The following is a 15,162-nucleotide window of genomic DNA, read 5'->3' on the forward strand; positions in this document are numbered from 1 at the left end:
TGAATTCTTCCTTTAACAGGAGATGGTTAGAACTTGCTGAAGAAGCCTTCTTACCACAGCCTATTAAGTTGGCAGCATTAGGGATGTTTTGTTTTGTTTGAATTTTTTTCAATCCCAAAGGTTCTAACTGTTAAAATAAAGTAGTGTTCTTCCCTCAAAAGTAGCTTTTTAATTTGATATTGTTATTTTTAGTAATGACTTAGACTCTAATGGGCTTATAATGTTGGCCCTGCAACCTTGAAATTGTTCATTGATGTAGCCAAGTCTTTGCAATGAGGCCTGTGGATGATTGATGGTGGGAATGACTGGGGATTTTATACTGCCTTACTTGGCAAGCTCTCTATATCATTGTGTTCTTTTTCAAAAAACTGTCATTACTGAGCCAGTAATTAAGAACATAAATCTAAATTGCCTTTGAAAATAAGTTTACTGAATTTATATTTGGCAAGAACCACATTTTATAATAATTCATTTAACTTCGTATTTTATTCCCCCAGTAAATCATACAAATTAACATCATCTATTACAGATAAGTTGGGATTACTCCCCCTAAAATATTATAATCAGAGACACCTCCAAATTAAATTGTAATTTTCAGATCCCAGGTAGGTACTGAGATTCTAAGGTGGGTAAGTCAATTGTTGCTTTAAATGAGCTTTCAATACAGTGAGAAAGAGATTTGTCAAAGAGCGAGTCTCAATAGCACAATGTGCCAAATTCTGCAGTGAAGGACATGCCTGGGAAAAAGGCAGGATGCACCCAGGGAACAGGAGCGGTAGTGTACAGCAGAGAAGACAGGATACAGTCTAAGATTAATTGGAAGGCTGGACTGAGCCAGATCCTGGACTGTCTGTTCTTGAAATATCTTGTATATCATCTGAGGAGTCTATGTGTTATTCTGCAGGTAATGGGGAGCAAGTCAAGGTTTGTGGCCTGGAGCTGGATTTGATCAGTGTCCTGTTTAAAGAACACAGCTCTGATGGCATTTTGAAGGATCAATATTTGAGAGATAAGGAAGGGAGAAGTAAGGAGGGAGTATAGTACTATAATGTAGAGGAGGGAAAGTGAAACCCGAAGGTCTGAAGGAAGACAATGGCAATGGAAATAAAAGTAAGGAGTGAAAAGGTCTTGTCCAGGTGGAATCAATGTTGCCTCATTGTTCATGGAATTGTGTGAAAGATTGTTGGCCCATTCTGACCTCAGGATTCTATGAGTTGGTCTCCTCTAACCCCAGAAGAACTCTAAATTCCAGAAGAGAGCATTTCCTCCAACTGTAAGTACATATGAGAATGCTTCAGATGTATTTCTACATATTTAAGAAGTGAGACCATCTCTCCCACTTTGGTTATCATATCTTTTGCAAGGGGGATGATGAGATCTATGTACTAGAGCACAAACTAATTTTGTTTGTTTGTTTTTTATGAGTTTCCAGTATGGAGACACAGTAATGCTTACCAGAGTAGTCTCCCTGAATAGGAGGCCTATACTTGTGTTCTATAGGACAATAAGTTTTAGTTTCTGTTCACTTAACTCAGAATAAGAATTTAATATATAATTGAGAAGTAAAACTATGAAAAAATTAAAAAAGGAAACAAGATAATCAGAAAATACTGAATTGCCATATTAAAATAGAAGATACTGACTTGCTGAATAAATTCTCATAGTTTCCTAAAGTTGCAAGGATTTAGAGTAATTGTAGAAATATACTGTGAAAGAAGTAAGTAGGCCATCACATATATGGACACCATTGGCGATTGCATGGTGGCAGGTAGACAAAAACAAAATGATATACAAATGGAGAACATGTATTTTGGAGCCCTTATAGATAATCACAGATATCTTATCCCTAACTGGTAAGTATATCATTACTTGTATTTATTTCTTTTATTTGCCAAACATTTATATATCATTTATGTTCACTCAATTAAACCTCATAACAATCCCATAAAGACAGGTACTTTTATTATTCCCATTTTACAGATGAGGCAATGGGGAGGTTAAGCAATTAGCCCACAGTTACACAGCTGGTAAGTAGCAGAGCCAAGGATTCAAAACCAGGTATCCTGACTTCAAACTTTATGTTCCTATCCAGTACACTATGCTGCTTGATGATGGGAGAGAAAGTAATGTTTTTTAATACTATGATTTGATCTAGAAGGACCTCAACAGGACTCTGTCAAAGATTTGTTTATTCTCATAAATATAAATGCAAGCTAAAAGCAATCATAACATTTACAAGGGTCCATTTCCTTTATTGCTGATAATTAATTCATTCAGGTTGTTAGGTATTAGGGATGCAAAGATGAATTAGATGTGGTTTCTACCTTCAAAAAAACATGTAGTATAGAGAGGGAATAAAACAAGTATATGAAATGCTTCAAAAGAGTGTGATAAATTGCAGAATAGCAGTATATATAGCCTGTCATGTAAGCACAGACACTGGACATTTAAATCATAGTGTATGAGGGAAAATTTCCCAACAAAAGTATTATATTTATGTTAGGTCTTAAAGGATAAATAGGACTTACATACAGCATTGTAGGCAGAGGGAACAGCCAAGACAAAAACAACAGTGAAGGAAGATGTAACACATTTGAGGAACTGCAGTTTGTTCATTAAAATTAGAACATCTGGTATACATGAGGAAGAGGCAGGTGAGGTTAAAGACTTAGAGGCAAAATCATGAGACTTTAATAATAAATCAAGAAGCTTGGCCTTTGTCCTGAACACTGTAGGTAGGGGTTGAAGCTTCAGTCAGAGAGACATGTGAATGTATTTTTTAAAAGTAATTTGGAAAAACATGAAGGATAGAATGGATCATTCTATTCATTTCTATTTCTATAGAATAGAAAGGAGTTGTCAACATTAGCAAAAGTTGCAAGCATTCAAGTAGGGTAAATGAGAGCAGAAAAGTATCTACTAATACATAAAATGGTGACCCTGGTGACCTATGAGAGCAGATTTAGTGTATGGTTTAGGAGGAATGGTAATGGTGAGTTGAAAAGGAGAAGGTGTGTAAAAACTTAGAAAGCCCAAGTATAAGCTGCTATTAAGAAATTTGGCAATAAAGGGAAGATGAGCAAGAATAATGGCTAGTAGGGTCAGGGAAAGAATTTTTTTATTTTTTTATTCTAAATTTTTATTTTTTAGAGAGAAGGGAAGGAAGGGAGAAAGAGGGAGAGAAACATCAATCAGTTGTCTCTCACATGCCCCCAACCAGGAAGCTGACCCACAACCCAGGCATGTGCCCTGACTGGGAATCTAACCAATGATGCTTTGGTTCACAGGCTGATGCTCACCCCACTGAGCCACACCAGCCAAGGCAAGAATTTTTTTTTTTTTAATGAAAGAGACTTGAGCATGTTAAGGAGAAGAAATCGGTGATGAAAAGAGATGAACCTTATAAGAGAGAGGATAACCAATGAAAGTAACTCTTTAAGGAGGCCAGAGTGAGGAGAATCTAAAGTATATTGGGAGGGATTAGCTTTGGTTGAGAAAGACAATACTTCCATTAAAATTAAAATATAGGCAAGACAGAAATGGACACAAATGAGACGCTGATATTAGAGGTAGAAGCCAAAGAAGTTTTTTCCTGATAGTTTCTATTTTCTTAGTGAAATGGAAGAGACCATCTGCCTTGCCTAGGAAGATGGGGGTCACAAAGAAAATTGTCTGCCAGGCAACAACTTCCTCAGTAAATTTGATAAAATACCTAGTACAATGTCTTCCATGTAATATTCAATACATTTAGGTAGCCAGTAGCCAAGCAAACAAATAAATGTTCACCTTTAAGTGATAATATATGCTCACAAGAATAGAATGAAGTAAAATATATACCCATAGAAATAAAAAGTGAAATCAAAGTATGAAATATGCTGGTTTACAGTAGATATTAAAATTAAAGATTGCATCAAGAGAAGACTGAAATACATAAGGCCTTATTGAGGAACATTTAACATAGTCTTGATACATTTTGCATTAAAGGATTAGTTTTTAGTTCATGCAAAACAGTTTGGATACACCACCATGTTGGACCTGACTTTCCTTTGCTCTCAGCATTTATTTGAAGTAACACAAGCTAGGCCCTTGGTACCCTTGGTATAATGATAAAAGCAAGCAAGATAGGCTGTGGGGTTTCCTCATCTCCACTTTCTTCCAGGGCCATTCATCCATTAGGAAGCATGGACACATTTTCAAAAACCTATGAAAACACTCAAAAAACTAAAAAAAAAAAGTGTAGCGGTTCCAGAATATGAAAATAAAACTGTAAAACTAAAACTAATAGCAACCTGTCAATTTCATAAACTGTCAAATTTGGTATTCACAAAGTTGTCATTGACCCTTAAAAATAATTGGTTAGTTTTTCTCACTTCAAAAGAAATTCATGATATGCACAGTGATTTTTCAGAAATCTTATGATAGCTAAATAATTTACTCATAGCAAAATAAGTTTAAATCAAGAACATAAAATCATAACTCATGTGTGTGTGTGAAATGGGGTGATGTGTCACATATTAAAATGTCTGATTTATTGAAATAAGAGGTTTAGGACCTTATATTCTTTAAAAAGACCTGCCTTCTATTCTCCTCAACAAGTAAACAGTGTGTCCCAGTTGTTTCTAATATAACTTATACCTTCCCAAAGTTGGGGAATTCATTCACTTTCATATGCTTGTTCTTCCAGTTATTTAGCATTCTATCTCTCACTGAAAAATAGAAATTTTTGCCCCTAATAAAAAAAATAGTGAAAAAATTTAGGATCCTTGTCAACATCTCTAAACTCATATGTGTTTAAGGGAAACACCAAAACTAAAATTTCTTCAGTTGTTTTTAGAATATATGAGAGGGCTGGTTCCCGGGTCTGAAAAGACAATTACATACAATGTTCAGATAATCTGCATTCTTCCAAAACCTGTCCCCTACTTTCCTGTAAGAGACCCAGAGAGTCTGAGGCATTCACAGTGTGCTAACATGCTTCTTGCATCTCTCCTTCCAACCTGCAACCTAAGGTTATGTGGTTTATAATAGGATATGCTATCCTGCTACAGCCTCATGGCCCAGAAAAGTTCTTTGCCACATAGAATTACATCATGGGTTAGAAGTAGAGTATCTGGATATAGCAGAATGGCAGAGAGCTTGCTGGAATGGGAAGGCACTATCAGAGCACCAGGAATTTACCACCAGGGCAACATATGGTGAAGGAAAGAGAATAGAAAAGAGAGCTAAAAGAAACCAAGTTAAAAAAAATAATGTGAGCTTTTGATATGGGATCCTAAATCCTTGTCTTTTCATGTATCATCATCTTTGTGTGATATTGATTGAATAACATATGAGAGAAATAGAGAAATTTTTGAGCTAGAAAAAAGTGTGGACATTGATGGTCTTTAGAAACTGATGAATTTAATACTTTCTATGAACCATATGATTTTTACACTTAAATGCCAGTGGAAGCCATTCAATTGACTGAGAAAACGTACATGTAATGAATAATTATGTCCTCAATTGTAAAAATAAATTGACTAGAAGAAGCTTTAGGTTCATATTTTGATCCTTCTACTCTGCCCCAGCAGTCTACATTACATTAAAAAGGTACTTGGTGGCTTTTAATCTTTTTGGTATGAAAATGGAAATAAATTAGACTAGGTCCTGATGTCTAACATTCAGTTCCCCAAGCCTAATATGGATCATCTGATCCCAGATGAAATTTTCAGCAATATTAATTAACTAGAAAGTATGAACTATTACTATGGCAATAGGACCTAACCAGTTTGGCTGCTGCTCCTTCCATGTGACTGATTGCCTTCTAAGTGCCATATTAACAGTCTTAGATCATTGCTCAATATACTTTTAATACAGTTGATTATATAAATGTGAGCTTTCCACACTTTTATTAAAATCATATCTTAATAAAATAATATAGATATAAATCAAATTGCATATTTTTCAAGTATGCTTCAAATATGAGTCATGTCTGGTTCTCATATGGTAATCTTGAACTTTCTTCAATTCATCTTTATCATACATTTAAAAATGCCTGGGGCCTTCACACAGCTGGGAGTTCTGATCATGAGACTTTCTGTCTAAAAAGCTTGGACCTCTATAATTCTATGATATATTCAATGATCTTTATAGTTTGATTTTTTACCTAAAACAGTAATATAAAGATGTCTTTTAACTTATGCCTAAATAATCAATTATATGTTTAAATTGTTTTAAATATTTATTTTTCTCCTTTATAAATAGGAATTTACTGATTGACAATGGCAGAAAAAATTATAGAGAAGTTAGATGATCTAAATGAGTATGCAAAGATACTCTTGGCCAGAAGAATAAAGGTTTGTGAAATAAAAGCTAAAATTTAATTTAATTATTAAAAGTTGTCATTTCAAATGTGAATGATTATTTTATTTTTTAGTTATTATGAAGATATAAATTAATTTTTAATAAGTATATTAATTGAAAAAATCATCTATGTAAGTGGGTAATATAAAGAATTAATTAGATATAAGGTAACTTCTAGATAGTTACCATATTAGGTTATGATGTATTTAAACTGCTTACAATTTTTAAAAATTTTAGGTAGGAGCCCTGGCTGGTGTAGCTCAGTGGATTGAGCATGGGCTATGAACCAAAGCATCGCAGGTTCAATTCCCAGTCAGGACACATGCCTGGGTTGCAGGCCATGGTCCCCAGCAACCGCACATTGATGTTTCTCTCTCGCTCTCTCCCTCCCTTCCCTCTCTAAAAATAAATAAATAAAATCTTTTTAAAAAAATCCTAGGTAGTCAAATAGTAACTGTGACTACAACTATTGTTCTTACTGACATGTTAAACATATTAAAATGTATTTACTTGGTTTATTAAAAAGAAAAAAATATTTGGCATACTTACCAAACTAGAAATAACTAAAGTTCATAGAAATTAATTAAAGTAAAAAGGTAAGACTCCTATAAAGTTCAATAAATGAAGAATAATGAACAATAAATAATTGTTCACTGAGAAATACAGTCCTTGGAAACCAGGTTTTTAACACACATGAGCACAAATTTAATTTGGTTACACAAAGACTTGTGAAATGTATTACAGTGTGAATGAATAAGGTGTAGATAAGAGCACGCAGTCTGAGAAATCAAGGAAGACACCACAGAGAGGAACTCAAGTGAATGAACATATTTATGAAGGTAGAATGCCTCTATTTGCTTTGTTAATGACCAAAAAAGGAGCTAACAATATGTAAACCAGTTTGGAAATCGATTTTTAAATTTTTAAATACTTTTTAAATTTTGAATTAATGATAGACTTATAGGAAGTTACAGAAACAGCATAAAAAGCCCCACATGCCTTTCCCCCAGTTGCTCCCACTGCGGACACATTATACAGGGCTGTAGCTCGACTGTGATGCTGGTTACACACATCGGTAATGGGGTAAAATTGTGTAATATCAAAACCAGTATGAGCCATAACTGATATCCACAACATTGGCATATGACTGTTAATCAGAGTACAGACTTGATTCAGTTTTTACAATTTTTAACCTGCATTCATTTGGTCATTTGTATATTGAGTTTCATGCAATTTTATCAAGATACAGCACATTTCCATCCCCATAAAAGAACTCCTTTACGTTATTTCCTTGTATTGGTATCCATGTCTCCACCTCATCCCTCATTTCTGTCCCTGACAATGGCTAATCTGATCTCCATCTCTATAATAGTTTTATAAGTTGGACAATTTTATATAAATGGCATCATTCAGTATGTAATTTTTTGACATTGATTTTTCACTAAGCATAATGCCCTTGAGGTCCATCTAAGATCTTATAGGAATCAATAGTTTTATCATTATAAATATTATATAAATTTTACTGCTGAATAGTATTCCATAATGTGAATATACAGTTTCAATCACTCACCCATTGAAGGGCATTTGGTTGTTTGCAGTATCTTGCTTTTAAAAATAAAGCTGCTAAAAAAATAAGACAAAATAAAGTTGCTATGAATATTTGTGTACAGGTTTTTGAATAAACACTTCTCTGAAGTGAATGCCCAACAGTGTGGTTGCTGGTGCAGTCTCCGTCTCTGAAACTCAACAAGGCTGAGGCCACATGGTTTGGTTCGAGTTCCCCCTTGTTGTGCCTCAGCCTGGAGACTGGAAGCTCGCTGGAAGCCTCCAGGAAGTACGCTGGGCTGCAGTAGGCTTTGCTGCGTTTTTTTCCCTTTTTTCAGGGATTGTGGTCCTGCTCTGCTGGTTTTCTCATGCCTGCTTACAGTTGTTTTTATATGTTTTGTTGCAGAAAAACAGTCTTCAGGGTTTCATAAAGAAAAAGACTCCTGTGGCACCCCTAACATTTGATTTTCAGTTGGAATCTGAAGAGGCTATTATTGCCAAATCCACATCCATGACAGTATCAAAGAGCACAGAAAACAAGTCATGTGATATTAAAAAACCAGAAAGGTAACCATCATAACTACTTCAAACTTTCAATTTGGAGTTTTAAGGCATTACTTCAGATTTATCTTAGGTTATTCAGTCTATATTAAAAGTCAGCTTTGTCAAAAAAAGGTATATTTCATAGTGGTTATAAGTTATAATATACTAGATAAGCATCCAGAATATTCTTGTATATAGACCACTTATTGTAATACTGCACATGTTGATTACAGATAGTAAGTATAATTCTGAACTTTTAAAGAAAGACTTTTCTTGAGCTGTATTTTATTGCTACAAATTAATGTCAGGATTTATTTCAGACTTTAACCAATGTACTGCTGTCAATTGATGGTTGTTGGCACTGATTCAATGCCAACGGGAACCCTCGTATGGGGTACAGTGAAGAAGGAAACTTTATTCATTGCAAATAACTCAATTGTGATACAGCACAGCTGTGAGAACAGCAAGACTGTAGACCAGCTCAACAGTGTTGCCACACAATTATGAAGCAGCACAGCTGTGGAACAGTGAGGTGGCCCTGGGGCAAGGTGGTCCTGGGGTGAGGCCCCTTTCTGGTTAGACAGTTCTGCTCTGTTCTGCCCTGATCCACGTGCTCTTCTCCACTCTGGTTCTGCAAGACATCTTCATTGTTTCAGCTTCAGCTGGGGAAATGGTCTTCAGGCTGTGGTAGAAAGGGAAAGTGCACTCTCAGAACCAGAGGGGAGCTGACTTACACAGAGAGAAGTCACTACTCCTGGTCCCTAATTGGTCTGTCCTCATGCAAATGAAGGTGCCAAATCCTAAACTTTTTTTTTGGTCTAAAAGGTACTGTCTTCATTGGTCAGAATGGAGCTGCTCTGACTGGTTGGTGAGGGTGCTGATGGGGATACAACTGCAGCTCTGATTGGACAGGGAAATTCCAGTCCAATTGGTTGAAATACAATTCCAGGAACTCCTTTGTAAGGGCCGCTCAGGTGGCAGGAACACAGTGTGGCCAGGCAGTTCAGTACAGACTTCTTACTGTATGTGCAAGTTGCGTGAAAGGCCCTGTGTGGAAACAGCTGCTAGGCTCTGTTTGCTAAAATCTGAGCCCAGCTAGCCACCAGGAGTCTTTCTTAGTAGGTATCTTCTTTCTCAGGTTCTGCACTGCAAGGAAAAGAAAAAGGTCCACCTAGAAAATTAAGGAAGCTTCTTTGTGTACTTGGAAGGAATAGTCTGAATATGTCATACTTGGTCTTTCATTGGCATTGTGTATGTATATAATGCTATATAATTTTTCTAGGCATCAGAAATGTAAAGAGAGTCCAGACAAAAGAAATACTGAGATGTAGAACCAAGAGAACCTCTTTGAGTGTCTCTTTTGTCCTCACTCTTGGCCTCTTAATTTCTTACTGCTTTTAGGTAGCTCTTAGGTGTCTTAAACAAATATTTTAACATTTTCCCATATTTTCAGTTGTTCTCAGGAGGATAGCTGATCCAAACTACCTAGTATTCTATTTCCAGAAATGAGACATAAATTGCTGTTTAATATAATACTAGATTTTACTCATACTTGAATAATTCTCATTCTGATACAACTGACTGTGTTTTCCAGGGCTCTAAACCAAGTTCAAATAAAAAAATCCTTGCAGATAACTTTTGCTTATCTTGGTATATTAGCTTTGCTATCACATACTATTATAATTTTCATGTATTGATTTTCTTCTATAAGTATTTATTAAGTGACTGTTGTACTCTGAAGATACAACAGCAACAGGGAAATATATCTGTGTATTAAAGTATAGGTGGAGAATTCAGATAAGTGAATAGGCAAACACCAGTTGCTACAGAGAGATTCCTAATGTGAGGATCTGCAAAAGTTTTCTGGAGGGAATGGCAGCTCAGGTGAGACCTAGGGAGTTAGTGAAGAGGCAACAGATTCAAAAGAGGAAAATGAGTTCCAGGCCAAGGCAATAATATGAACAGTGGGCCAGAGAGAAGCAAAGGAAAACCTGGTTAATTTGAGGCACCAACAGTAGTTCAGTGTCACTGGACTTGAATGCAATATGGGTTAGAGACTGGAGAGGGGCCTAAAGAAGGGAAGCTAAAGAGGTAAGTAAAGGCCAGATTACCAAAGGCAAGGAAAGAACTTTGGACAATCTCCTACACCAGTATGGGGCTACCAAAGGGTTTAAACAGGGTGATGCATATTCATATTTGAATTTTAGAAATATTATTGAACAGCAAAAGAGGTTGTTAAAAATTATGAGGGCTCCCCAGAAAACCTGAGCTTTTACTAAATTCATATTATATACAGAAACTGCCTCTTCCAGGAAGCAACTCATCTTGCAGTGAGTCCTTTTCTAGTCATAACAGAATGATTGCTTAAATAACAAAGCATAAGGCAGAAAGTTTCTATCTTCCTATCACCAATAATATGCTGGTTATGGTTACATCAGTTTAACTGTATAGATTCAGTTCCTCCAAATCTTGAGATGGAGCTCCTGGACTTACAGACCATTTTAATTATAACTAAGATACAAGTCTCCATCAGTGCTCACAAAACCTCACTGAAACACTGAACAAAGATGTCAATCTAATTCACACCACTTTCTGAGTTTTTGATTCAGTAGGTCTTGGCAGGGGTCTTATAATTTGCATGTTTAGTAAGTTTCCAGGTAATGCTGATGCTGCTGCTCCTGGTGCCACCCTGTGAGGCACTGCTGTACCTTATGTCCCACTGTCATCATGCTGCCTAATACCAACATCTGTTCCATTCCTTTCCTTAGCTTGCTGAACATCATAGCAACACTCAACCTGGAACTGATGGATGAAACCTGCCCAAGTTTATTTGTAGCTGAGCTTTGCTTTCAGAGTAGTAATTTCTACCTCAGCTTCACATTACTATTACCCAGGGAGCTTTAAAATAATTGGATTCTACTTTAATTGGTTTGGAGTGCAGCCTAGGCATTACTATTTTTAAGGTTTCCCAGATGATTCTTATATAAAGATAGGATTGAAAACCATTAAAATTCCTGGTCAGTGACTCCCAGAGACATCTTTTCTGTGTCATTATTAGCTCTGAATGTCTGCACTTTTCTTGGATAAATGATAACTGATAAAGGTGATAGCCTCTATTACCTAGAAATATCCTCCTAGGATTACTTTTCTGATAAGCAGAGAGTTTTATAATCATTCAAAAATCTCTCTCAGTCCTTTGCTTTTAACTTGCACACAGTTTTAATATTTCTCAAAAAACACCAAACCTACTCTTCTCTGCAACTTCTTATAATTGGATCTTTTACAAAAGGGGCATACTCTTTAATAAAAGTTCCTTTAAAAAATTACCTGTAATAAAAAAAATTTTAGGCTTCTGGTCAAGATAGAGGCATGGGTAAACATGGCTCACTTCTTTGCACAGCCACAGCAAAAATTACAACTAAGCTACAAAATAGCAATCACCCTGAATTGTCAAAAATCAAACTGTATTAAAGTCCGACAATCAAGGAATTAAAGAAGTCGCATTAATAAACTGGTTGGCTGGGAGGTAGGGGGAGGGATGCAGGGATGTGGAGGTGTGGAATGGGCAGGCCCCACATCCACATGTGGTGGATAAAAATCAGGAGGTATACCTCTGGAGGAAGGGATCCCAGCCCCACACCAGACCACTCAGCCCAGGGTACCATTGCCAGGAAGAAAAGTCCCCACAACTGGTTTTCTGGCTGTAAAAACCAGTGGGGTAGGGGGTGGCAGAAGAAACTGCAGTATTCTCAGGTGTCTCCTCTTAAAGGGCCCACAGTGGACTTAGGACATATGCAGACTTACTCCTTCTGGGCCCCAGCACCAGGGCAGCAGTTGGAAGGGCACCAGTGGCATACAGAGAAAAACTGAAGTGTCTGGCATCAGGGTGAGTGCCAGGGGACAGCTTCCTCCTAGACAAAACTCCAGAGGCCAGGCAGTGGCTATTATCCCTTTTCTGAGCCCTCTCCCACACAGTGACACAGAGCAGTGACCCCATATTAGAGACTCCATCAACCTGGTTCACATGGCTTTCCCTGCCCCAGCGATTATCTAAGGCTCCAACTTACTGGTGTGCTTTTCTATAATAGGCCATGCTACCAAGATAGAAAGTCAAAGCAGCTCTACCTAATACATAGAAACAAACACAGGGAGGCTGCAAAGTGAGGAGACAAAGAAATATGCCCCAAATGAAAGAACAGAACAAAACTCCAGAAAAAGAACTAAACAAAATGGAGATAAACAATCTATCAGTTGCAGAGTTCAAAACACTGGTTATTAGAATGCTTAAGAAACTCATTGAGTACTTCAACAGCATTTTAAAAACCCAGGCAGAAATGAAGTTTACACCAAGTGAAATAAAGAAAAATTTACAAAAAACTAACAGTGAGGGGGATGAAATTAAGAATCAAATCAATGATTTAGGACATAACAAAAACTAAACATTCAACCAGCACAGTAAGAAGAAAAAAGAATCCAAAAAAACAAGGATAGGCTAAGGAGCCTCTGGAACAACTTCAAATATATGAACATTCAAATCATAGGGGTGCTGGAAGGAGAAGAGAAAGAGCAAGAAATTGAAAACTTATTTGAAAAAAATAATAAAGGAAAGCTTCCCCAATTTGGTGAATGAAATAGACATACAAGTCCAGGAAGAACAGAGAATCCCAAACAAATGGACACCAAGAGGAACATGACAAGACACATCATAATTAAAATGCCACTGGTTAGAGATAGAATCTTAAAAGCAGCAAGAGAAAAGCAGATAGTTACCTACACAGTTATCTGAATTCCTTTAGTTTTACCTGGACTGGGAGGCACTTTATCTGCCCTTCCATTCTAAATGATAGCTTTGCTAGATAGAATAATCTTGGTTGTAGGTCCTTGCTTTTCATCACTTTGGATACTTCTTGCCAGTCCCTTCTAGCCTGCAAAGTTTCTTTTGAGAAATCAGCTGATAGTCTTATGGGAACTCAGCTGAAGATAACTATCAGCTGAGTTCCCATAGAAGGGAACTCAGCATACTTATCTACACTAAGCATACAAGCAGAACAGGAACAGAATCATAGATATGGAGATCATTTGAAGAGTTACCAGCTGGGAGGGAGAAGGGAGAGAATAAGGGGAAAGGAAGAGGGATAAAGAAATACAAATTGGTAGGTGCAGAATAGACAGGGGGATATTAAGAATAATATAGGAAATGGTATAGCCAAAGAACTTATATGCATGAGCCATGGACATGAACTAAGGAGGGGAGATTGCTGGGGGGAATAGGGGTGTACTGGGTGAAGGAGGGCAAAGGGGGAAAAATTAGGAGAACTGCAATAGCATAATCAATTATATATATATATGTTTTTTGTGGATAGGTAGCAGTTTAATAGGCAAGGGAACTTGCATACAGTGCTTGTCTTAGGCATTACAAGATGAATAGATCTCTACATTCATCCAACAGAATCTTAAAAGTTTATATAGAGACCTTAACTGGATTCAGTCCAGACAGCATCAGTGATGCCTTACTTTCTCAAGGCTATGTCCTTGAAACAGTTCCCACTGTGGGAACAGTAGGCAGAGTGTACATTCCAAGGACAGAGAAGGAGGTAAGGAGCCTTCGATTGCCTGGGTCCAACTCAACTGTCAACCAGCAGTCATGTCCTCTTGTTTATTTCCTCCAACAATTTCCCTGGCTGGTGTGGCTCAGTGCATTGAGCGAGGCCTGCAAACCAAATGGTCGCCAGTTCAATGCCCAGTCAGGGCACATGCCTGGGTTGCAGGCCAGGTCCCCAGCAGGGGGTACGTGAGAGCAACCACACATTGATGTTTCTCTCCCTTCTCCTTTCTCTAAAAATAAATAAATAAACTCTTTTAAAATTTCCTGTGATTTAACATATTTTTTAAAAAAGAAAGACAAAAAATTTTCAAAGAGAGATGAAGTGATTTCTTTATTAGTTGAGCATTCAATACTGAATTGTCATGTGAAACTGGCAAATTTATAATATATAAAGTAGTAAGAAATAGAAAATAAGAGGCAAGAAGATATTTGGACTTAATAGACTCTTCTCATTAGGAGAATTTTTTCCTAAAAAATATATTCACACTGATACTGGTCAAAATATTCCTTTTAGAAACATTTTTATGACAGAAGGATGAACTTACACACAGGAAACATAATTAAATATGGGTAGAGAATGCAGTTGCAGCATACAGTGTAATGTAATTGGTTAAATTCCTTCTTCCTTTAGTTCAACACATGTCTTAAATTCTGTGTGACAATAGCCTGGCATAGAGATTAAGAAGATGGCATTTATAGACCAGTTGCAGGTTTATATCCTAACTTTGCTTCCTAGTAGCTGTGACCTTGGACAAATTATATAACCTTTTTGTGCTTCAGTCTCATCATCTTTTACAGTGGGGATAATAATATGTAACCCATAGAGTTGTGTGAGTTAAATGGATTAATATACGTGAAGAGTTTAAAACTGCCCCTATAGTAGGCACTCAGAACAACAACAGACACTGATTTCTCTATGACTGAAGGGAGTTAGACTTGTAAATACCTGGGGGAAGAATATTACGGGCAGAGGGAAGAGCAAAGACAAAGGTCCATAAGTTGGAGCTTAAGTTCCTTTTCTTCAACCATACAGCTGGAAAATTCACTGTGCCTCCACGTGGAGGTGAGGGGTGAATGGGAGTGCACAGAGAGAGGCCTGGAGGGACATTCAATGGAAATTTCTTTAC

The 15,162-nt window shown here is 36.9% G+C and overlaps 1 protein-coding gene across 1 annotated transcript in view; it reads left to right on the forward strand.

Moving 5' to 3' along the window:
• Window positions 1-6,260: 6,260 nt before the first annotated feature.
• The window catches only part of CUNH1orf141 (chromosome unknown C1orf141 homolog), a 29,051-nt gene continuing 20,149 nt past the window's right edge, over window positions 6,261-15,162 (forward strand). The window contains 2 exon segments of the mRNA XM_045835326.1: window positions 6,261-6,335; window positions 8,294-8,454. Coding sequence (XP_045691282.1) covers window positions 6,261-6,335; window positions 8,294-8,454 — 236 coding nt within the window.

This window comes from Phyllostomus hastatus, unplaced genomic scaffold, assembly GCF_019186645.2.
Source record: "Phyllostomus hastatus isolate PE091 unplaced genomic scaffold, TTU_PhHast_1.1 phas_contig_209, whole genome shotgun sequence".
Classification (NCBI taxonomy): Eukaryota; Metazoa; Chordata; class Mammalia; order Chiroptera; family Phyllostomidae; genus Phyllostomus; species Phyllostomus hastatus.